The sequence below is a fragment of the Phodopus roborovskii genome, unplaced genomic scaffold (assembly GCF_943737965.1).
Source record: "Phodopus roborovskii unplaced genomic scaffold, PHOROB, whole genome shotgun sequence".
NCBI classification, from domain to species: domain Eukaryota; kingdom Metazoa; phylum Chordata; class Mammalia; order Rodentia; family Cricetidae; genus Phodopus; species Phodopus roborovskii.
Window position 1 is genome coordinate 33,545,507 of NW_026126567.1, and position 22,326 is coordinate 33,567,832.

The 22,326-nt window shown below is 43.5% G+C and overlaps 1 protein-coding gene across 1 annotated transcript in view; it reads left to right on the plus strand.

Annotated features, from left to right (window-relative positions):
- Window positions 1–250: 250 nt before the first annotated feature.
- The window catches only part of Frmpd2 (FERM and PDZ domain containing 2), a 98,532-nt gene continuing 76,456 nt past the window's right edge, over window positions 251–22,326 (plus strand). The window contains exons 1-2 of the mRNA XM_051202593.1: window positions 251–386; window positions 21,648–21,773. Coding sequence (XP_051058550.1) covers window positions 362–386; window positions 21,648–21,773 — 151 coding nt within the window. The 5' untranslated portion in view covers window positions 251–361. The remainder of the gene's footprint in view (window positions 387–21,647; window positions 21,774–22,326) is intronic.

Genomic DNA, 22,326 nt, shown 5'->3' on the forward strand with positions numbered 1-22,326 from the left:
ATCTTTCTTTTATTGAGCAGGTGATAAAGCAACGTCATGATAAAAGCCTTTCTGAGCCAGCTCCTACAGCCTTCAGTGGCTCCTAATCCGATTGAGCTCTTACTGCTTTCTGGGCCCACTGGCCTTGAGAAGACTGCTGTGTGGCTATGCCAGTTACTGGCAGAGAGTGGCAGGAAGGCGGAGGGACCTTATTGACTTACTCACTGGGCAGCGAGTGCTTAGTGACAAACAGTAAACAAAGGCAGCCTGGGCTGGACTGAGGCTGCTCCTTCAGGAGGGAGAGTTGTAGCCCAGTGAACCTGTGTACTGCAGGGAAGTTTTTCTAAGTTGAAGGCCTAGACCCGTTTGTAGAGACATCTGGATGCAGCCATTGACAAAGGACACAGGTACTGCTGGGCGTGGCTCTTTTTTTCTCCTGTAAATCTGAATCAAGGAAAGTGAGAATGTATGACAGAGAAGGCTGGGGGAATTAGGATATATTTGGGCCCAGTCCTGCATTAGTGACACTGGGGACATTATTTACTCTAGGCCTCTTCTGGAGTTTGATAATCTGGTGTTTGTTTTCTAAGCAGAAATGAAGGACTCAGAAGAGAAGACATGAACTAGAGTCAGGCTCTTCCTTCTCTGAATTACTTGCTCTTTGGCTTCTGTGCAAATTGAAGCAATGTTTTAAATTCCCCAAGACTCAGTTTCCACATCTGCAAAGAAGGGGCAACAACAGCCATATTACAGCAATTAGAGTGTGTTTTCTCGGGAAACAATGACATTTGTGTTCTCCAGAAATGACTGTTTTGGTTATTGCTTAAAAACATACCCCTTATACCTCTGTGTTCATTGATGTGAATTTGGGTTGGCAGGAGTCGAAATAGCAGACCTGATTGACAACTTGCAGTGCTACTATAACCTAGTTAATCAGAGGTTTCTATACCAATTTTTGGGTAATGGATATTTTTACTTTCTTTTTATTATTAATTTATTTTTTACATTTGAATCCCAGTTCCCCCTCCCTCCTCTCCTCCTAGTCTTCCCTCTGCTCTCCTCTTATGTGCTCCGAAGAGAGGGTAAGACCTCCCCTAGGAAGTCTACTAAGTCTCTCCCATTATCTTGTTGAGGCAGGACCAAGACACCTCTCCACCCCCACATCCCTGTCTAGGCTGGGCATGGTATCTTCTCTCCATATAGAATGAGTTCCACTAAGTCAGTTTGTGCATGAGTGTTAGTTAGATATTGGACCCACTGCCAGTGGCTTCATATATTGTCCCAGTCACACCATTGTCACCTATATTAAAGACGTCTAGTTTGGTCTTATGCAGGTTCCCCAGTTGTCAGACCTCAGTCAGTGATCTCTCACTAGCTCCTGCCAGCTGATTCTGTGGGTTTCTCCATCATGATCTTGACTCCTTTGTTCATATTAGCGCTCCTTCAATTGTACACTAGGAGCTTGGCCCATTGGTTAGGTGTGGATTTCTTTATCTGTTTCCATCTGTTTCTGGAAGAGGGTTCAAGCTTCCCTGGGATTATAGATTGTAGGCTTGATATCTTTTGCTTTATGTCTGGTATCCACTTATGAGTGAGTACATACTATATTTGTCTTTCTGGTTTTGAGGTACCTCACTTAATTTTTTTTTTTTAGTTCTGCCAATTTGCCTGTGAATTTTAGGATGTCATTGTTTCTTACCGCTGAGTAGTACTCCATTGTGTAAATATACCACAGTTTCTTTATCCATTCTTCAGTTGAGGGGCATCTAGGCTGTTTCCAAGGTCTGGCTATTACAAATAATGTTGCTATAAACATAGTTGAGTAAATGTTGTTGTGATGTGAGTGTACCTCCTTTGGGCATATGCCCAACAGTGGTATTGCAGGGTCTTGAGGAAGATTGATCCCTAATTTTCTGAGAAATTGCCACACTGATTTCCACAGCAGCTTGCATTTCCACCAGCAATGGATGAGTGTTCCCCTTTCTCTACATCATCTCCAGCATAAGCTGTCATTGGCATTTTCGATCTTAGTCATTCTGATTGGTGTAAGATGGAGTCTCAGAGTGGTTTTGATTTGCATAATGGATTTTTTTTTTTTAACAATCACCTACCCAAACCCATGACATTTTGGGCTGGAGAGATAGATGGCTCAGTTGGTTTGGTGCTTATCATGCAAGCATGAGTCCTTAGTTTGGATTCCATCAATATAAGAAGCCAAACATGACAGGCAGCATGTGCCTACACTCACTGCTAGAGAAAGGCACAGTTAGATCTCTAAGGCTTGCTGACTGGCCAGTCTGGCTGAATCAGCCATCTCCAGATTCAGTGAGAAACTCTGTGTAAGACAAAAGGATGGAGAGCAATAGACATCCAACACTGGCCTTTATCCTCTACATGCATGCATACTCAAGTGTATGAGTGCACACACCTATGCACACATGTACACATGCACACATGCACATAATCCTTCCTGGGGGATAGAATGATTGGCTTCTACTAGTTTGTTGGAGCCTCCTTCAGGATCCAGAGGACTTTCCCGAAGGTAGAACACAGTGATGGGGAAGTGATGAATTGAGATAGGAATGGGATGTGCATGCAGAGAGTCAGGATAACCTCTCTCTTTTGGGCCAACCATGTACCTCACAAAACAGCTGGATTCTTTGAAAAGCACATGATAAAAAGACGATTCTGAAATTAAATGTAACCTAGTTGCTGTGACATGAAATCCTCCTAATTAGGAAGGCAAGAGGACTGGGCATTTTAGGCAGAGTGAGAACCTCTGCCAAAACAAGCAAAAGAAACCCAACAACAATAACAAAAACAGAAAAGAAAACTAAAATTAAATAGAGGAAGTTGGCACCTATTCTCTTGAAGAGAACTGATTGACCTTCCCCCAATCAGCAAATCCCTGATAGGGGTGGGGAGAGGAGAGCTGAGGGCATCTCTCTGAATTCTCTTCATCTAGACTTCTGAGTCTGCCATACCATGCTTTGTACACATTACTTTCATGAACTGAAATAGTTAGTCTCACAGGATTTCTTTTGACTGATTATTCTGCATACTTCCATTTGTACTGCTGACTTTGTCCTCCAGTTTAAAGAAAAAAAAAAAAAGAAGAAGAAGGTATTGCATCTTGCTAAAAGGTGTATTATCTATACAGTGGCATGTGTGCAAAGCAGTACAGACCTTTCTGGAGAGTCTAGGGCACTCCCTTGCCCTTTCTGCCCCCTATCAGTTGTACCCCTTCACTTAGGGTTGCAGGAGCCGCAGAGTGGTTTGGTAGGCGAATGGAGTATGGTCAGGCTCATAGTTGGCATGGGAATATGTGTGAAACAACTTTGAAGACATCTCTTCCCCTCCCAGGTCTCTAGTATCTGACCCTTTCGGCCACTGTCTCACCACAGAGTCTCCTTTTCTGCATATCCATCCTAAGTCCACTTGCTACTAGAAAGTTTGACTTGACTTCTATTGGAAGTTCCTTGTCTGATGAATCCTGTAAATTTCCCCCTTAAGAAAGCTGTTTTCCAGGTTCTACAAACCACTGACTGGTTCTGGTTTTCAGTCTACTTGAATACAGTACAGCAATCCTACCTCCAAATTCCAGCTGACTGCAGCACCTGGTTCGTTCAAGCACACCACAGGGATACAGAGAAGTGCCACCCTGAACTTTTAATATGCAGACGAACCACCAGATGGTTATGATGCAAGTTCTGACTAGGAGGTCTGGGACACCCAGCATTTGTATTTCTAGCAAACATCAGTGGATGCCTCTGTGGCTGCTCTGAGTTGAAGGGATAAGGACACACAACGTGTAGGTCCCAAGGCAACCTACTTGTGAAGTCATTTCTGTTCTCAAGCCATGGTTTTGCATGTTTATAACCGCTGTTTGCTGTGCTCACCCATGCCCAGTGTTCATGAGTAAATGGCGTTTGTCAAGGAATTAGCATACAACTGATATGGTGATTTACTGTGCAAAGAGAATGCATAGCTCTTCTGAAGTGAAGCAGGGTCCGATTCCATGCTGACCCCAGAGCTTGTCTAGCCATTCTACTTAGTGGTTCCCAGTTCCTTGTGAGTGTCCATGCTTCATGATTGCTCTGGCATAACAGCTTTCCTCTGTGGATGTCTTCTCTGAGGACTGTGTGGAAACTTGGTCTTCATTTTGCTCTTGGTTGTTTCTAGCTTTGTTATGAATTGTCTGCCAGTCTCTTCTTGCCTTGGCCATACACCTCTTTATTCTTCTATCTTCAGGAGGTAAAGTGGCTGTGTTTGCCCAGGGTTGTTGGAAACAGTGCAGTTGGTGATGGCATGAAGTCCAGGAGACAACCTAGCACCTTCTCTTCCAAAGCCTTACAACATGGAATGCTGGGAAATGCCTCTGTGGCTCCCACTCTCAGCTCTCACACTGCCTGACTGGGCAGAAACGAGATCTCTGGCGTCAGTGGGATTCACACAGTTAGGCTGTTCTTCTCTAGCCACTACTGTTTATTAGTCTACTCTGAGTGGGTAAGTTTGGCTGAATGAGATAACTGTAGTTCTGGAAGAATAGTTTAAAACAAGATTTGATCCCATGGGGTTTATGACAGGGCAAGAACCCACTTGAGCCTCTGTCCTGCATGTGTCCCCTCAACCAGAGATTTATTCCTTAGCTGTTGCTGCTGACGGAAGGAGGATTATGTTCTCTGTATTGGGGGTGCCTGCCAGAGCTACCCGGCCCTGTTCCTCAGGAATCTGTCCTTCAGTGTGTGTTTATCTTGCTTCTGGGCCCTCAAACTCCAGGTGCATCTACATCACTTATCTGCGACACCCTCCTGTCCATGCTGCTTTGTGTACCATTTAGAAACATTCTTTAGGTGATGATAAATCGATGATGGATTTGAGGGATTGTAGTTTCAATTTCAATATATCACTCTAAAAAGATCCAAATAAATTTAATCCTCAGATTAAATGGGAGTTATGAGAGGGCCCAGGCTGCAGCCCCATTTGCTAACACAATTTTTAACTTATTACACAATGCACGAGCATTTGAAAATGGCATTTTTTGTTTGGCTCAATGCCCTTCCGATTCATCTACATTGCTACACATATCTCAGTAGTATTTTATGATATGACTATACCACAATATGTATATACATTCACCAGACAAAGGATATTTTAGTTGCTAACAATTATTGATATTATAATTAGTTTATGTTCTGAGTAAAATTAGCAATCATATATAGGTTTTTAAAGATCAGACATGCTGTAGCATGTGTCATTATTTTATTCCTTCTGATGGCTTAATGATATTTCATTGTATGAGCATTGTATATTTTGCTTATCTATTCATCTGCTGATAAACCCATGGGTTGCTGGCTGTGTTTCTTTGTTGTTTTTGCTGTTGTTGTTATTGAAATCATTCTGAGAAAATTCCTTTTTACTTTTGATTATCTGAGAAATCATGTATGGGGCTTGGAATTTACAAATGCCTTTTCTGTATAATTGGATGTGATTAGATGATTTTTCTTTAGCTTCTGGAAGTGATGAGTTATATTAATAGATTTTTTGAATGTTGCACACCCGAGTTATTAAATTGTGTCTTGAAACTTGTTCATTGAATAAGAAGCAATGTCTCCTTTCATTTTAGATTTTGTTATTTATATCTTTTCTGTTTTTCTTGGCTTCTTTTTCCTATATATTCATCAATTTTATTTCTATTTGAAGAAATAGAATCCTACAGGCGTCTGGTTTCTCTGTTGTTTTTCTGTTTTGACTATAATGACTTTTACCAATTTTATTATTTGTTCTCTTTTATTCAAGTTCACATTCCTCTTCCTGTTGTGTGCTACATGGGACATACAACATGGATTCGGGTTTTTATTCTTTCCCAGACTGCACACTCAATGTTACACCTTTCTGTATAAGCACTGCTTTTATTGTATCTCACACATTTTCACTTAATTAAAATGTATTTTGGGGATGGAGAGATGGCTCAGCTGTTGAGAGTACTGGCAGCTCTTCCAGGAGACCCAGGTTTGATTCCCAGAGCCAACATGACAGCTCACAACCATCTGTAACGCCAGTCCTAGGGAATCTGATGCCTTCTGATATCTGTGGGCACCAGACACATACACAGTGCATAGAAGTACACACAAGCAAAACACCCATATGCATAATAAACTGTATAAATAAATAATTTAAAATGAATAATTTAAAATGTTTTAAAATTTTTCTCTTGGGAAATTTTTGCTCCATGAGATTTTTAATATTCAAACATCTGAGGATTTTAAAGATATTTTCTGTTATTACAGCAAGTGTGTGTGTGTGTGTGTGTGTGTGTGTGTGTGTGTGTGTGTGTGTGTGACTGTGTCTTTCTCAGTCACTCTCTACCTTATATATTGAAGCAGAGTATTCATCTGAACTCAGCTCACCAATTTAGCTAGTCTAGGTGGAATTACAGGCAGACTGCCATGCCAGCTTGGTATTTACTTGGTGCTGGGACTCTGAATTCCAGCCCTCCTTCTGGTGCAGAAAGTGGCTTTACCTGCTGAGCCATCTCTCCAGTTCCTCTGTTACTGATTTACAGTTTAATCCCATTGTAAACATATTTGAATGATTTCTGTAAATTTGTAAAGTATGTTCTGTGGTGTACAATTGTGGCAAATCTTGGTAAAAGTTCCATTTGAGCCTGAAAAGAATATATAGTCTGCTGAATGAAGTAGTCTATAGGTGTCAGTTGGGTCCAGTTGATGGATGAGGCACTCAGTTTAACTACGTCTTTATTGATTTTCTGCCTTCTGAATCTGTTAATTACTGATAGAGCAGTGTTGACATCTCCAGCTGCAATAGTGCACTGTTTATTTCCCACTGCAGTTGTACCAGTTTTTGCCTCCTGTATGAGCTCACATGCATGAGCACGCGCGCGCGCGCGCGCACACACACACACACACACACACACAGAGAGAGGGCACGCACACACACGTATGTGTGTGTCTCTCTGTGTGTGAGTGTGTGTATTTAGCATACAAAGGATTGGGCTTCCTTATGACATTTTCATACATGCATATCACTGTCCTTTATCATATTTACCCTTCCATTGTCCACTCTTGTTCTTCCCTCTGCCTCCTGCTGGTCCCCTTCTGCCTCTTGGACAGTCTCTCTTCTGTCATATATAAAACTAGATTTTCAATATCAGAGAAAACATGCTTATGTGTCTTTCCTTCATTGTCCTTTCCCATTGCCCCTCTCGCCCAGATTATTTTGCTTAACATTATACATCTAGCTTCACCTGCTTTCTTTCAAGTGACGTAGTTTCACTTTTATTTATGGCCAAATAAAACTCCATTGTGTTTCGATACCACATTTTCTTTACTCATTTATCTGTTGACAGGCATCTGTACTGCCTGGTTTTGTGTGTCACCTTGACACAAGCTAGGGTCATCAGAGAGGAAGGAACCTCAGTCGAGGAAATGCCTCCATGAGATCCAGCTGTAAGGCATTTTCCCAATTAGTGACCATTGTGGGAGGGTCCAGCCCTTTATGGGTGGTGCTAACCCTGGACTGGTGGTCCTGGGTTCTATAAGAAAGCAGGCTGAGCAAGCCATGTTGAGTAAGTTAGTAAGCAGTTCCTGCCTCCAGGAACCTGCCCTAGTTGAGTTCCTGCCCTGACTTCCTTTGATGATAAACAGTGATGTGGAAAGTGTAAGGCAAATAAACCCTTTCCTCCCCAACTTGCTTTTTGGTCATGGTGTTTGTTGCAGCAAATAGAGAACCTAACTAGGACAGCATCTAAATTGATTCCCAAACTTGACTACTGGGCAGTGTTGCAACAAATGTAGGCATGCTCATATCACTGTGGTATGCTGACTGAAATGTTTTGGGGTATATGACCAGATGTGGATCACATAGCAATTTTAAATTTAGTTTGTTTTTTAAAGACCCTCTGTATTGATTTCCATAACGGCTGCAGTAATTTATATTCTCTGCAGCAATATACAAGGGTTCCTTTTGCTGTTGTTTTTTGATGATGACCATTCTGACTAGGGTGTCTCAAATGCTTTGATGCTCTTCTGTCAAATGCTTCTGTATTAAGGATTTGTGTGCCTTGTTGGAGTGCTGACCCCTGTCACTGTGCAGCATTCTTGACAGTTTTCCTTGCTCTGAAATGATAATAATCACTACAGCTTTCTTTTATTTGTGTTTAGTATGATGTATTTCCATCCCTTTATTTTTAATTTAGTTTTTGTCCTTTCTCTTCTATCTGTTCCTTTATGTTTGAAGTATGTTTCTTATAGCCAATGTAGTAGGGTTTCACCCTCCCTTTTTTAAAAGTAATTTGTCAGTTCCTTTCAGTTACGATCAGACCATTTATATTTGAAGCGATAATCGATACACTGTGCAATGACTGTGCTTATAACTTGGCTCTCTCCTGTGCTTACCTTCTTAAATCTTCTATTGTAATACTATTGTTAATCATTCTTGAACTTTTTATAAGGCTCCATTAATAAGGTTCTATCCTCTGCCGTATCAAATAGATTTCTTTTTACGAATGTTTCTAGTGGTTATGCTACCATTTGCAATAAAAATTTACAGTGTACCTGAATCCGCTTTTAAACAATAAAGACGTAGTTGGATGCCAATGATCTTAGTTTTCCCCTGTCTTTATGACTGGCTGTCACTCACTTTATTCATTCACAGTGTATGATGACCCAATCCTTTGTTGCCATTATTATCTGAACAGTTAATTTCACAGATCTACTAAGAACAAGGAACATAAAAAGTTGTGAGTGGTCTTATTTCAGGATTTTAGATATTTTGGTCCATTATCTTTTTGCTTGAGCATTTTTTGAAGGGAACCCCAATATAATTTGTAGTGGGATATTCACTTTGTCTCCTTCTGTGGCACTGACCACGCCCATTGGGGGGTGGAGCCAGGGGCGGAACTCGGTTGGAGGAGGAGCGTGACTCTCTAGCAAGCTACCGGAGGACAGGAGGACTTGCAGAGGCATCCTTGGGAGCAGGAACCTGCTGGTGTTCACCTGTCTATGTTGTGAGTTATTTCTCCCTGAATAAACATCTATTCGGTCTGATTGTTTATCCAGATCCTATTGACCCGCAATAATAATTCTCATCCTTTCCATTGTAGGTAAGTTGTGATTTTCCTCTAGTGTTTTCCAGGATTTTCTTTGTTTGGTTTCCAGTACTTTCTATATGATATGTCCATGTATGTTTGTGCTAATGAATGCTCTTTGAGCTTTGAGGGTCTGTGTTTGGTGTCTGTTACCAATTTGGAAACTGCTCAGCTATTATACATCAGTATCTTTGTTCTACCATTACTCTCTTCTGAAGAGAACAGATAGAGACTTTGCTGCTGTACACAGTTCTAGGATAATCTGCTCCGCATTTACAGTTCCCCTTTATCCTGTAGTGTCAGCGTGGGAAAGTCTGCCGATATTATGAAAGGGGAGGAACAGGCCTTTAGTGTGGGCACTTATGTTTGTCTAGCTAGACATTATGCTGTTTACTGTTTGCTGTAATTGTAGGTATGTATTTTTTTTAACTCTTTATGGGCCCACTACCCAGCTCCCAAATAAATACATGGAGACTTCTTCTTACTTAGGAATTCCTAGCCTCAGCTTGGCTTTTTTTTTAGCTAGCTTTTCTAACTTAAATATATGATTTCTCTTCAACTACATTTTGCCTCTGGACTTTTTACCTTTCTTTATTTTAGATCCCCCCCCTTCTTACTCTGTGGCTGGCCCCTGGTGTCTTCCTCTCCTTCTCTTTTTCTCACTCCTTGATCATGTCCCTAGATTTCTCCTCCTATTTATACTCTCTATCCTCCAGTCCCACCCATTTCTCTCTCTTGCTTAGCCATTGGCTTTGGGCTCTTTATTAGATCAATCTGGTGTTTTAGGCAGGCAAAATAACACAGCTTTACAGAGTTAAGCAAATGCAACATAAAAAGAATGCAACACATCTTTCCATCATTAAAAAAATATTCCCCAGTATAAATGGTGCAATATGTCTTGAACTAGTATTCTACAACATCGATATAACAGTTAATTTTATGTGTTGACTAGGCTGGGCCACTGATGATTAAACATCACTTTGGCAGTGTGTAAGGGTGTCTCTATTTGAATCAGAGGACTCTGAGGAGAAGCAGAAGGTCCTTCCCACTATGGATGGGCCTGATCCTGTCAGTTGAGGACCTGGATAGAAAGAAGAGTGCAGAAAGGAGGTATTTGATCTCTTTCTGTGTAACTGCTTCAACTGAAAGAGCCCACCTTCTGTTTCGTGCCGGAAATTATATGATCCATATTCTTGGTTCTCAGGCCTTTGTACTTGGCTGGATTACCACACCAGGTTTCTAGTTTGTAGATGGCAGATCATGTTACTTCTCAACCTTCACAGTTGTGTGAGTCAATTCCTCATAACAAATCAGTTTCACACAAGCACACACACACACACACACACACACACACACACACACACACACACACACACTCCCATTGCTGGTTGATTCTGTTTCTCTGAGGGCCAGCTAATGTCTGAGGCTTCAGTTTCCTTCATTGTTCTTATTTCTCTCCTTTCTCCTGTATTTAAGTTTCTTGGAAATTCTCTCTTAACTGGAATCTCAGCCTTGCTCTTTAGAGAACAACTTCCCGACAGACATGAATTAGTTGAACTTTAATCAAATGCCAGATGCGATGGTTCTTTTCATATATAAATTACTAGATTGGTGGAACATAGCACTTTGAAGCTTAACTCAAAGGCGCAGTACACAACCATTTTTTAAACTCAAGACCTAAATAAAATGGATGGCAACTTAAACAGGGGTAGCTCTAACTACTCTCGTTAGCTCACAGGTCTACCCCTCCCTCTTATAGCCATGTGACTTTTGTAATCATGCAGCAGTTAAATTTCACTTTCTTTGCCTTGCTTGGTTTAAAGCGTTTTCATGGAAATGGCACAAGTGGAAGAAGACTCTGAAAGCTGTCAAGTACTATATTCCCCACAACTCATTAGCATAAAGTGTGACAGCTGAGGGTTCAGGCAGCTCATGCTGAGGACACAGAAACAGTCCCACAAACCTTTGGAAAGGCTGCAGTGGAGCTTAAGAGCAGGCAGGATTGTTTGTGCTCAGGTAGAACAAAAGCTGTATTAATACTCTTGAGTTATGTTTCTGACATTTTACTTTAAATTTTTGCAGATAATGTCAGGAAGACAGTATGTTTAGAATCATAGACTTTTCCCATTTCTCAAACTAATTGCTCCTCTCAAAAGAAAAGACCAGGCCCCAGGCTCAGAGCCTCTGGAGTGTATTACCTGTCATGAATTCAATACATTAAAAAATGGTTATAATTTCCTTCTCATTATATCTAATGATACAAGTTTCTCATTACTATAATAACAGATGGTTTCTTTGGGGGAATAAATGCATTTACATGGGGGGAACTTTTTCTTAAGTCAATGAGACTATAACAAATACAAGAGGTAGTATGTAAAAGACTTGGGGATAGGAGACATGCCACCTCAAATGGCTCTAAATTGCACCTCTGGCTGGATACAATTGGCTAAGGAGGCCATCCAGCTTAGAGCACCAAGGAGAGAGGTGGGAAGTTGGGCAGCACTAGCTGCCATTCTCTGCCCAGCTCATTCTATCTGTCCAGTCTAACCTGTGACATAGGAGCTGTGGTCTCAGCCTAATGGATGGAGAAGTATCAGTTCAAGAGCATCCTTGCACAAAGTCATGTCACAGTAGTGCTGTCTCCACAATGTGGATGGGTCATGGGGCTTGGGTCCTAGAGGGCAGAAAAGAAAAGGTACACTTGGAGAAGCAGCAGTGGTGTGATTCCAGGCACCACAGACTTGTTATGGTATGAATCTGGAATGTTCCCCAGAGGTTCATGTCTCCAGGTCTCATTCACTGACTGGTGGGGTTGTCTAGGGAGGGTGTGGAACCCTCAGGAGATTCAGATCTGTAGGCATTGGGCTTGTGTGGTGGTTTGAATAGGAATACTCCCGATAGGCTCATAGCTTTGAATGCTTGGTCACTAGAGAATAGCACTATCAGGAGGTGTGGCCTTGTTGGAGGAAGTGTGTCACTGGGAGTGGGCTTTGTGGTTTCAGAAGCCCAAACCAGCCCCAGTGACATTCTTCCTACTGCCTACCAGTTCAGATGTAGAACTCTCAGCCACCTCTCCAGCACCACATCTGCCTGCATGCCATCATGCTTTCCACCATGATGAAAATGGACTAAACCTCTGAACGGTAAGCCAGTCCCAATGAAATGTTTTCCTTTATCGAGTTGCTGTGGCCATGTGTTTCTTCATAGCAATAGACACCCTAACTAAGACAGCCTGGCTTGGGCTTCTGAAACCCCAAATCCCACCCCCAGTGACAAACTTCCTCCAACAAGGTCATGTTTATTCCGACAAGGCTATACCTACTAATCCCTCTCAAGTAGCATTGCTCACTCCTTAATGACCAAGCTTTCAAATATGAGCCTATGGGGGCCATTCTTATTCAAACCACCACAAGCATCATGGGAAGAGCTGCCATCCTCACCATGATGGAGAGTGCCTTTGAAACCCAAGGAAAATCTTTCTTTCTGTAAGTCACTCCTGTCACGTGTTTGTTCGTAGGAATGCAGAAGTCACCACAGAGAGCTCTGGAGGAGCAGAGCCCTGGTGTCTGTAGTCTTTTGATCACAGGCATGAATGGAATAGAAGACCCTTTTCCTTTGGAGAAGGGGAGGATTCAGCTTGTGGCAAACGGCACTCAGATCCTGATTTGGCTATGGGTGGACGGTTTGCAATGCCCCTCCAAAGGCACAAGCCCAGGGCAGGGGTGGGGATGGGGTGTCACAGAACAGAGAATGGGGACAAGATTGTTCTTCAAGCTGCAATTACTTGGGATCCCCACACCCTTCCTGGTTCCTTCTGGGGTGTCTGTTTTGGAGGCCTTGAGATTGTTGAAGCATTTCACTAAGGTTGAAATGGGATGTTTATATAGCACGTCAGTCCTGGCAGACAGATTGAAACAATTAACACTGTATCTTCAAAGTCACATCTCTGGAAGCAGCTCATGGTGCTGATGCTTAAAAGCCTGGTCTGGATGGTTGCAGCAGAGATGAAAAAAGACAGCAGTCAAGACGAGCTGACGCCTCCTCTATTCTCAGTGCTTTGATATAATCTCAGCAGTTCTACGATGCAGCGGCTGTTGACCCTAGGCCTCAGATAACAAAACTGAGGCTCAGAGAAGTAAAGCATATGTCAATGCATAAGGTCACACGGTCAGAGTCAGAAAGCTGGGGATTCAATGTCTAAAGCTCAGGTCATGCTTTTTTCAGAGAGAGAGAGGGAGAGGGAGAGAGAGAGAGAGAGAGAGAGAGAGAGAGAGAGAGAGAGAGAGAGAGAGAGAGAGAGAGAGAGAATGAAAGCAGGGCCCGAGAAGACCTGAAAAGTACTCCTCCACAAACTAAAAATAGGAGATCCATACCCTCGATTTTGAAATCTGTGACTGTTACCATATGTAGTAGAAGAGACTGTAGATGCAGTTGAATGAAAGGATCTGAGATGGCAGAGTGTTCTAGATTATGTAGGTGGATCTTATACATCACTGTGCTCACAAGATGGGGGCAGGTAGAAGACAGTGTGACTCTAGAGCAGCTACTGGAATGATGTGGCCAAAAACCCAGGAATGCTGACAGCCCCAGAAATGGAAAGAAGCAAGGAACAGATTCCCTTAGAGCTTCGGAGAGGGAGTGCAGCCTTGCCCTCACTCTGATTTCAGCTTTCCAGTACCTGAAACTATATGACAATGAAGTTCTGTTGTTTTAAGTCACCAAGCTTGTGGTACTTTGTTATGACAGCCATAAGAAAATAATGGGGGACATACGTAAAACAAAATTAATAAAAAAATAGAGACATAATAGAGGGCTTGGGAGTGCATCCTGAAGGCCGGCTCTTGAGAAGATATGAGAGGCAGCATGGATTCCGAGAAAGTTAGGAGGACAGGGAGGAAGAAGTAACAGAAAATAACTGGAGGAAGGAGAAGGGCCTGGCCACCTGTCCCCGTGAGACAGTGATGTGTGCATTGTCAACACTGCCACCTTTGGCTGTATGTATATGCCTTTACTTCTCTGCATCGGTACCCTGAACCCCAGAGATAAGAAAAGACCCCCAAGACCTGGGTCAGGCTTTCTTCCCAGAACATTCCAGAGGGGTGTACATCTCTCTAGAAGCCATGGGCCAAGGTCAGAGTTCCTCTGTGGTTCCTTGATGGGAGCTGGAGAGGGGCCTGGGAAGTTCTCAGAGTTTCACTGTTCAAGATCATTGTCTAGTCCAGATCATAGGGCCAGCAGAGACTGTTATATCTTCAGAAGCCAGCACCTGGCAAATGTTGCCCAAATAGCTTGACAACAAACACACGCAGAATTCGCTGCGGTAGGTACCCTCAGTCACAAGCAGCCACCCAGTGATCACCACTCAGCAGTTGTTTAGGACACACGCATGTCCCATGTCCTTCCTGGGGGTGGGGCAGAAGTCCATGTGAGCCTTGTCAGTGATGTAAACCATGCACTCACATGACTGGTGAGGTCCAGATGAGTGGAGATGTAAGGCGCTGAACTTCCCTTAGTCACCCAGCTGCAGGCCAGGGCACGGAGGCTTCAGCCAGCCTTTGCTGCAAGCATGCTGCACTGGTTTTATTTGCTAGCAGCTTGCAGCTGGCCAAGCTTCCTGTTGCTGCCAGGCAATAATGCACACCGTTCCTGCTCATCCCTGTGACTCTGCCTCCAGACTCTGTCTTCTGTCTCCTCATCACCTTCGCCATGCAGGGTTAACTCTGTTAACCCTGAGGATATTTGTTCTGTTTCTGAATCCCCTCACCCCACCTCTGAGTCTCAGCTCGAATGCCACTTCCAAAGATTCCTTTCCTGATATTCAGATAAAGTACCCCCTCTCTCTGTTATATCAGCTTGCCTCATTTTCTCTCTACAGCCTGTCATTCTACGAGACAGTGTTATTTTATGTGCTTACCTATTCATTGCCTGTCCCCAGCCCTCACAAAGGCAGGGTGCTATACTAGCCACTTATCTACTCAGAGAGCTTGAAATACACTATGCCCTTAATAAATACCTGTTAAACAAAGGATAGCTCAGGTAGCAGTGCCAGGACAGCCTCACAGATGAAGTTCTAGCTTCTGCTTCCATGGCTCATGTGAGAAGCACTAAAGGCCACCGGTAGCAGAATGTTAGCTTGAGCCAAACCAGGATGAGGGCTGCTGGAGGCTGGAGATTAACCAAAATGAATCTTGGCAAGCAGGATGCACAACAACCTGGAAATGCACAGGGTTGGGAGTATATGGGTGCGTGTAGGGAGCCCAGGATTGAAAGAGTGCTCTGAGGTTGTGAGGTGACTCCAGAAGTCCTCAGATAATGAGGTCCATGGAGACAAGATACAGGGAGGTTTGTGAGAGACGAGAATGGGGTTGTGTGTGTGCACCCATAGGACAAAGCAGCCCCCTTGGCTTCATGCTTTTCCAGAGAATCCCCACTGGCGGACTGACCAGACCAATCTGAGTAATATGATCCTGTGTTCTTTTAATAGTTAATAGTACCCCGTTTAGTTCATCGCACAGCAATGCCTTGCCCACCCGACCATTTAGAGAAACTTGGAGAGAAGCCCAGAGGTGTCATGGTGTGTTCCCAGTTCCAGACTGCTGCTCTGTGAGGTGTTTTGTGCCATCGTCACAGCCAGCAGAGTGTGGAGGAAAAGCCCATTGCGCTGGAGATCAGGAACATGAGCCCAAACCCAAGCCACGTGACACTAGTGGGCCAAATTGTTCTGTCTCTTCACCTCACTTCACACATCTGTAAAGCAGGCCTGACAACAGCACCATTTACATCTGTAGTGAGGCTAAAATCGTTGACTCAGTTGTCACACGGAACCCTGCTTGACATCTGGTAAGCACTAGGGAAGTGTGTGTGAGATCTTGTTCAGAGGAAGTGTCAAGTAGCTCTGAAACCACATTTGAAGAGAAAGTTAGCCATGACTTCATGTTGGTTCTTGAGGCCTGGCCTGGAGTGGAGGCTGTGAAATAGACCTCCAAAGGCTACTGCTGTCCACTGGGATGTCTCCCACAGGCAGCTGGTGTGGTGGATTATGGCTAAGGGCTGCCGGGGAATACAGGACTCTGGGTGGTTCAAGGCACCCACAAACTCTTGGGGCAGGTCATAACATACAGCTGCAGCCCTAGAACCAGGCAGAATGTTTGCACAGAAAAGTGGAATGCATGCATTCCTTCCTGCAGAGCCATGATGGCTTTGGAACAGGTATGGGAGTGGGCACAGGGCTGAGTCAGTGTGGATGCTGTGATATTGATACTTTCTATAAAAAGAACAGCTTCAGGTCTCAAGGGTCTCAGAGCCTTGACAACAAGAGAGGTGTAAGCACGCATCTATGGTCTTTTTCATGTTGGACGCTGTCCTTCTGTTTGAGTCAGGGGTTGCGATTGACCTTTTATGTTAGCTTTCCTGGAGTTCTTACTTCTCATGTACATCTGTGTCATCATCATCCAGTGTCTAGTCACCTCATCTGAAGGGCCCCTTTAGTAGTTTGTTTTTCCCTTACATTCAGGGTGATTCTGCTCATCGCTCTCTCTGCTCATCTTTCTCCACGCCCAGGGATTCTGGCTCCCAGGAAGTTAGTGAAGCTGAAGGTGTCCAACAGATAACTGAACAGTTGCTCATCTTTCTTCATTGATTTTTCTTCTGTTTCCCCCAAGCCGGTAATCTCCACCCCCTGTTTGTGAGTTCACTACTGCTGATGACATTTTGGTTACCGCTCTTTACTCTTTGGTTCCTCTTCTTAGAGTTTCTGTCTCATCATGCTTTCTCTGCTTAGTGAGGGATCTTTCTCCGGCTTCCCTCAGTTCTTATTGTTGTTCCTCTTCCTCCACCTTCTCTTCTCCTTCCTCTCCTTCTCCTTGTCACAGGGTCTCTCTACCTAGCTCTGGCTGTCCTCGAACTCACTCTGTAGACGAGGCTGGCTTTGAACTCACACAAACCCACCTGCCTCTTCCCCACAAATGCTGGGGTTGAAGGTGTGTGCCACCATGCCTGGCTCCCCTTCAGTTCTCTAAACACAGTTTATGGTGGCAATGTGAATACTTTTAAAGCAGCTAATGAAAAGTCTTTGTCTAGTAGTTCTAATAATCTGGGCCTCCCTAGGAATAATGACTTGTCTATTTTTTTTTTCATTTATGGGCTACTCAATAGAAGATCTATTTGTTGTGTTTTATGTATATGAATGCACTGTCTGAATGTGTGTTTGTGTACCAGATGAATATAGTACCAGTGGAGTCCAAAATATCTCCTAGAACTGGAGTTCCAGATAGTTGTGAGCTACCAGGTAAATGCTGGGAGTTGAACTCTGATCCACCACAAGAGCAGCAAGGGCTCTTAACCTCTTAGTCATCTCTGCAGCCCCCACAGGAAACTTTTCTTGTTTCTTCACCTGTATCATATTTTTCTAGGGTGATTGAAAATAACATTTTCAATAATACAATGAGCACCTGTGGAAAAATGTCCTTCCTGTTTTTCCCCAGGACTGCCATAGTTGTTCCTCATTGTTACTGCTTGTATCTTTAATTACTTCCCAGAACTTTCTTTCCAAGCACTGCATTCTCTATTATGTATAGCCACCAAGGTCTCCACTCAGTTTAGTGTCTCTTAAGGTTGGTGAGGGGTGTCTTTTAATGCCTGGATCTAATGTCTTCCTAGGCTTTGCTGAGGATATTTGTAGAGGTCTAAACACCATCAGTGTTGATCTGAGAGAGGCAAGGAGGGAATCCATCTGGTTCAACATGACTCAGGAGCTGGTGCTGGTTCAAACTTCTAAAGTCAGATACTGGGCCGTTAATTTTAGGCATGTTTAAGTACAGCATAATTTGGAAAATTTTCCTGGTGTAACACAATCCCCTGTGCACATGTACTCATAATTACATCAGAACTCTTCTCACAGTGTATGCCACTTCTTCCACGAAGATGTGTTCTACAGATAGGCTACTTGTATGATCTTAAGGGCCTAGGGATGGCCTTAGTCATGCAGACAGCATAGAGGTCATTTGGATTATTAGCCATCTCCAGCTTGGAGGAGCTTGGAGGAGCCCTGGGCTATAAAGATAACAAAAAGGTCACTTAGATGATTAAGTATCTCTGGTCCTGGTTGTGGGAGCCTAGGGGAGCCCCTGGCCATACAGATAATACAAAGGTCACTTAGAATATTAGCCACCTCGGGCCATGAGTGTGGAAGGTTTGTATGGCTTGGCCCTACAGGCAGGGCAAATCACCAAATTATTAACCACTTGATTCCCAACCTGCAGTGTGGAAAAACAGGTTATACAAGTCTCTCCTTGAACAGAAGGTCCTCCGTGTTTAACATTCTTGGTTTCCTTAGTGCTTATCTTTGAGCACAAGGACCTCTGTGCTCCCAACAGGTTCGAGTGATGCAAAGGCATACCTTTATCCACCTGCTGAGAAGCCCCCAAATCTGGCTTAGCCTCTACTTCCTGCTTGTTCAGTGTCTAATGGGGAACCAGAGGTAAATAATTAGAATCTTTTTAAGTATTGCAGAGCACGTGCATTATTCTGAACTTAGACACAGTTCTACAAATGAAAGTGACTCTAATGTTCTTGGAGATGTTTAAAGGTTTTTCAATTTGGCTACTATTTTCTTACCAGCTTCTCTGTGGGTCCTTGACTCACTTCTTATCTATACGATTGTTATTGCAATCACAGACAGCTGCAATGTTAAATAATTGATACAGATTAATTTTTTTAATAATTTTAAATATTTTTAAAAATATCTGTGGCCCTGGAGGAACTCTGGATTGGGTTCATATAGACAATTATTTGTTTGAGTCTAGTTTCAAGATTTTATTTTTTAAAGATCCCGTGTCCTCTGTAAGAACACTACATACTTTTAACTTCAGGACATCTCTCGAGCCCCAATACAAACAATTCTTGTGAGAGATTTCCAGGGATGAAAATGCCAAAGAATGGGATTAGAAAGGGCTATAGCTGTGGCCTGAGCCTGTGGTGTCTGAGGGAGCTGCTCATTTTCTCACTGCTTTTGTGGACAGGAAGATTTGGGAAGGTCCTTACTTCGGTGTTCTGTGACCTCCTCCCTCCTCCCTTCCTTCCTCTGCTTTCTTTAAATAATGTCTTTGTTAAGGACCCCAGATGTTTGACCTACATATTCCCTGCTTTGGATTTTGCAACTGCATTTCTGACAAAGTTCAATGTGCCACTTGGGTGGTGCCATGGCCTTTGTGCAGGAGTGTAGTGTTTAAATTTTTAAGATGCTAACAAACCATTTTCCAGTGTACCTGTGCTTTTCACAGTCTCACTGACAGTGTGAGAGATCTGGTTTCTAGGCATACTCATCAGCCCTTGGGGTTGTGACAAATGTTTATCTTAGTAATTCCAGCGTGTATGCAGCATCACGTCATTGTGGCTTTAATTTGTGCTTCCCTAATATCTAACGATGTTTAATATATTTTCATGGGTTTAATTTGGTATCTATGTAAATACCTTTGGGGAAATGTCTGTGTCATTTTCTAATTGGACTGTTTATTTTCTTGTGTGTGTTTGTGCACTGACCAAGTGTTCATCTGTGTAAGTGTGGGCATTAACTTACCATGGCATGTGCAAATAGGTCAGAAGATGAACTTGGCATTGGTCCTCATTGGGAAAGAGAGGGCCTGTTTTAGGCAGGGTCTACCCCACCCCAGACGACACTGCCTCCCTACCCCAGGCTAATTGGCATTTTAACTTCCAGTATTTACTTGTCAGTGCCTCTAGTCATGCTACAGGTGATTGTAGACTCTTGTGTTACAGCTAGCTTTTACATGGGATTCAAACTCAGGTCTCCATGCTTGGGCAGCAAGAACTTTTGACCACCAAGCTCTCTCTGAATCTATTTTCTTATTGATGAATTCTGAGGGATTAAAAATAGATAACCTGAATATGTGTGTGTGTCTTTTCTGATATGTGATTTTACATATTTTTTCTTAGTATAATTTGCTTTTTCATACTTTTCATGGGATTTTTCTCAGAGTAAAAAAAAATCAATTTCAATGATGTCCTACTTATCACTTAAAGATCCTTTTATAGATTGTGGTTTGGGCAGCAAGTTCCCAAAACGTTTTGCCTGGTCTTAGTCCCTGCTTTGCTCCTTGGCTTCCCTGAAAGTACATAGTTTTGTGTGCTATATTAAATCTACTACCCACTGTGAACTAATTTTTGTAAAGGTGTTAGATTTAGGCCATTGCTCAGGGTTTCTATGAAGGACACATGGCTATTTTTTGGAAAGGCCATCATCCTTTCTGCTCAGAACAGCGGTATGGAAGTGACAGCCTCAATTAGCTACAACCTGTATATCAGGCTTACATTGAAGTTTTTTTTTTTTTTTCTTTTCTTTCCCCCTAGTTTTGTCTCTTCCCTGGGATTTTGAGGTTTTCTGTCTGAGAATAAAAATATTTTTCCCTTTTCTTTGATAAAAGGCCTTCACCATGATTACAGAGTTAGAAGCACACAGCTAAATGGGAATGTTTAGTTCATATTTCTGTAACAGCTTTTAAAAGGAAAAAGAAAAAGGCAAAAAGTGAAAATAATGGAGTGGAGAGGAAAATAAGAAAGGGAAGGAGAGGGCCTGGTTTGAGTCCTAATCCATCTCTGGCAAATTTTAATTGCTACATATAATTATACACTTCTGATGAGCAAAGACAGCATGTAACGATCCACTGGGTATAAACAGAACACCTAGCACATCAGAAATTCACCTGGCTGCTGGGACTACTTTCTTGTCTGACTGGAGACCCCAGTTGCCCTCACAGATTCTTTGTGACAAACCACAGCTCACAGGTCAGGTGACTTCAGGAGCTCCCAAAGCTGCCTCCATGTCCAGGTGGAAGAGCTCGGTCTTTCCATTCCCCAGGGGGCTGAGCAGCTTTGCTTAGCCCCAGGGTGCTGGGGGTGCCTGTGGGTGCCTGTGGGTTCCTGACCCAGCCCTGTGCCTTCCAGCTTCTCCAGCAGGGCTTTGCAGATTAGTGAGGGTGTCTTTGTGTGTGGGGGACCGGTTGAAATGTCAGCTGTGGTTTAGAGGATCCTTCTAGAAGGAAAGAGAGCCACCCTCTTGGTGGTGGCATCTTCTCCAGCTTCCCTGTGTGTCCTTCCTGCTCTGAAATCTGGGCTCTTGTTCTCTTGGGGAGGGGGTGGTTCTCACTTGTTCTGCAAGCAAGAGCTGACAGAAGGGACTGCCCTGGCACTGCAGCCAGCTCTGAGTGGCAGCTGACAACTAAAGGCATACTCATGTATCCCAGACAAAAATGGTTGTCAATCTGGTTTCCCAGACAGAGACACTCCCTGGTGTAGAGAGCTCTCCCGGAGGAGGGGGTACTTCTACATGCCACTTGTCTTTCACCCATTTCTTCAACCTTTCATCTGATAGCTGATTGATCCATTTGATTGCTCATTCCCCGAGGAGCCACCAACCTGCCGGGCTAGGTGCAGTCCTGAGACTCAGAGGTGCAGGCAATGAGAACAGGGTGAACACGCACTATCTAGTAGCTGGAGTGGTAGAGCATTCATTCCCAGGCACTGCGGAACTCTGTCTTCACAGGCATGAGTGCGGCTTCTGTGACACTTGCCAGTGCCCTGCAGGTCAGGGGTGAGGCTCTGTCTGAAGAGGAAATCTGGTCCCTTTTGTCACTGGCTGCTGAGCGGCTCCTGGAAGACCTCCATAATGGTAAGAGAGTATTTGGGGCAACTGGGTCCTAGGGAATTGAAAGGAAAGTTTCTTAAAACAAATTTCCTTCTGGCTGCTTCTTGATCTGTGATCAACCCTCAGCTTTTAGAGCAAGAGAGCAAATGGTCCCCATCAGGCAGATGCTGAGGGTGGCTTGTCTCCAAGGTCCGTGCCATGCAACCAAGGCTGTGTGTGCTTCTGCTTGGGCTTGCATGGTGCTTACAGAGAGACCAGATGCAGCGCCATAGGCCTCTCCCAACACCTGGGCTGTCCCTACACTCCATCAGATGCTGTGCATTTCTGTCCCATCAGAGGCAGAACCTATGCTGTGGTCTAAACAAGGGAGATTAACATAAAAATCACTAAACTTGGATGTGGGTGTAATGAAGATATAAGAAAATCCTACCTGGACCCCCAGAGCCAAGGACAGGTCCTCCTTGGGTTGGGTTTTATCCTGATGGAGGAGCTGTACTTGTAGCTCCTGATGATGAAGGTCCCTAGATGACCTGGCCAGAGGTAGTCTACAGTCATGGTCCAGGTGGAGTAGAGGCAA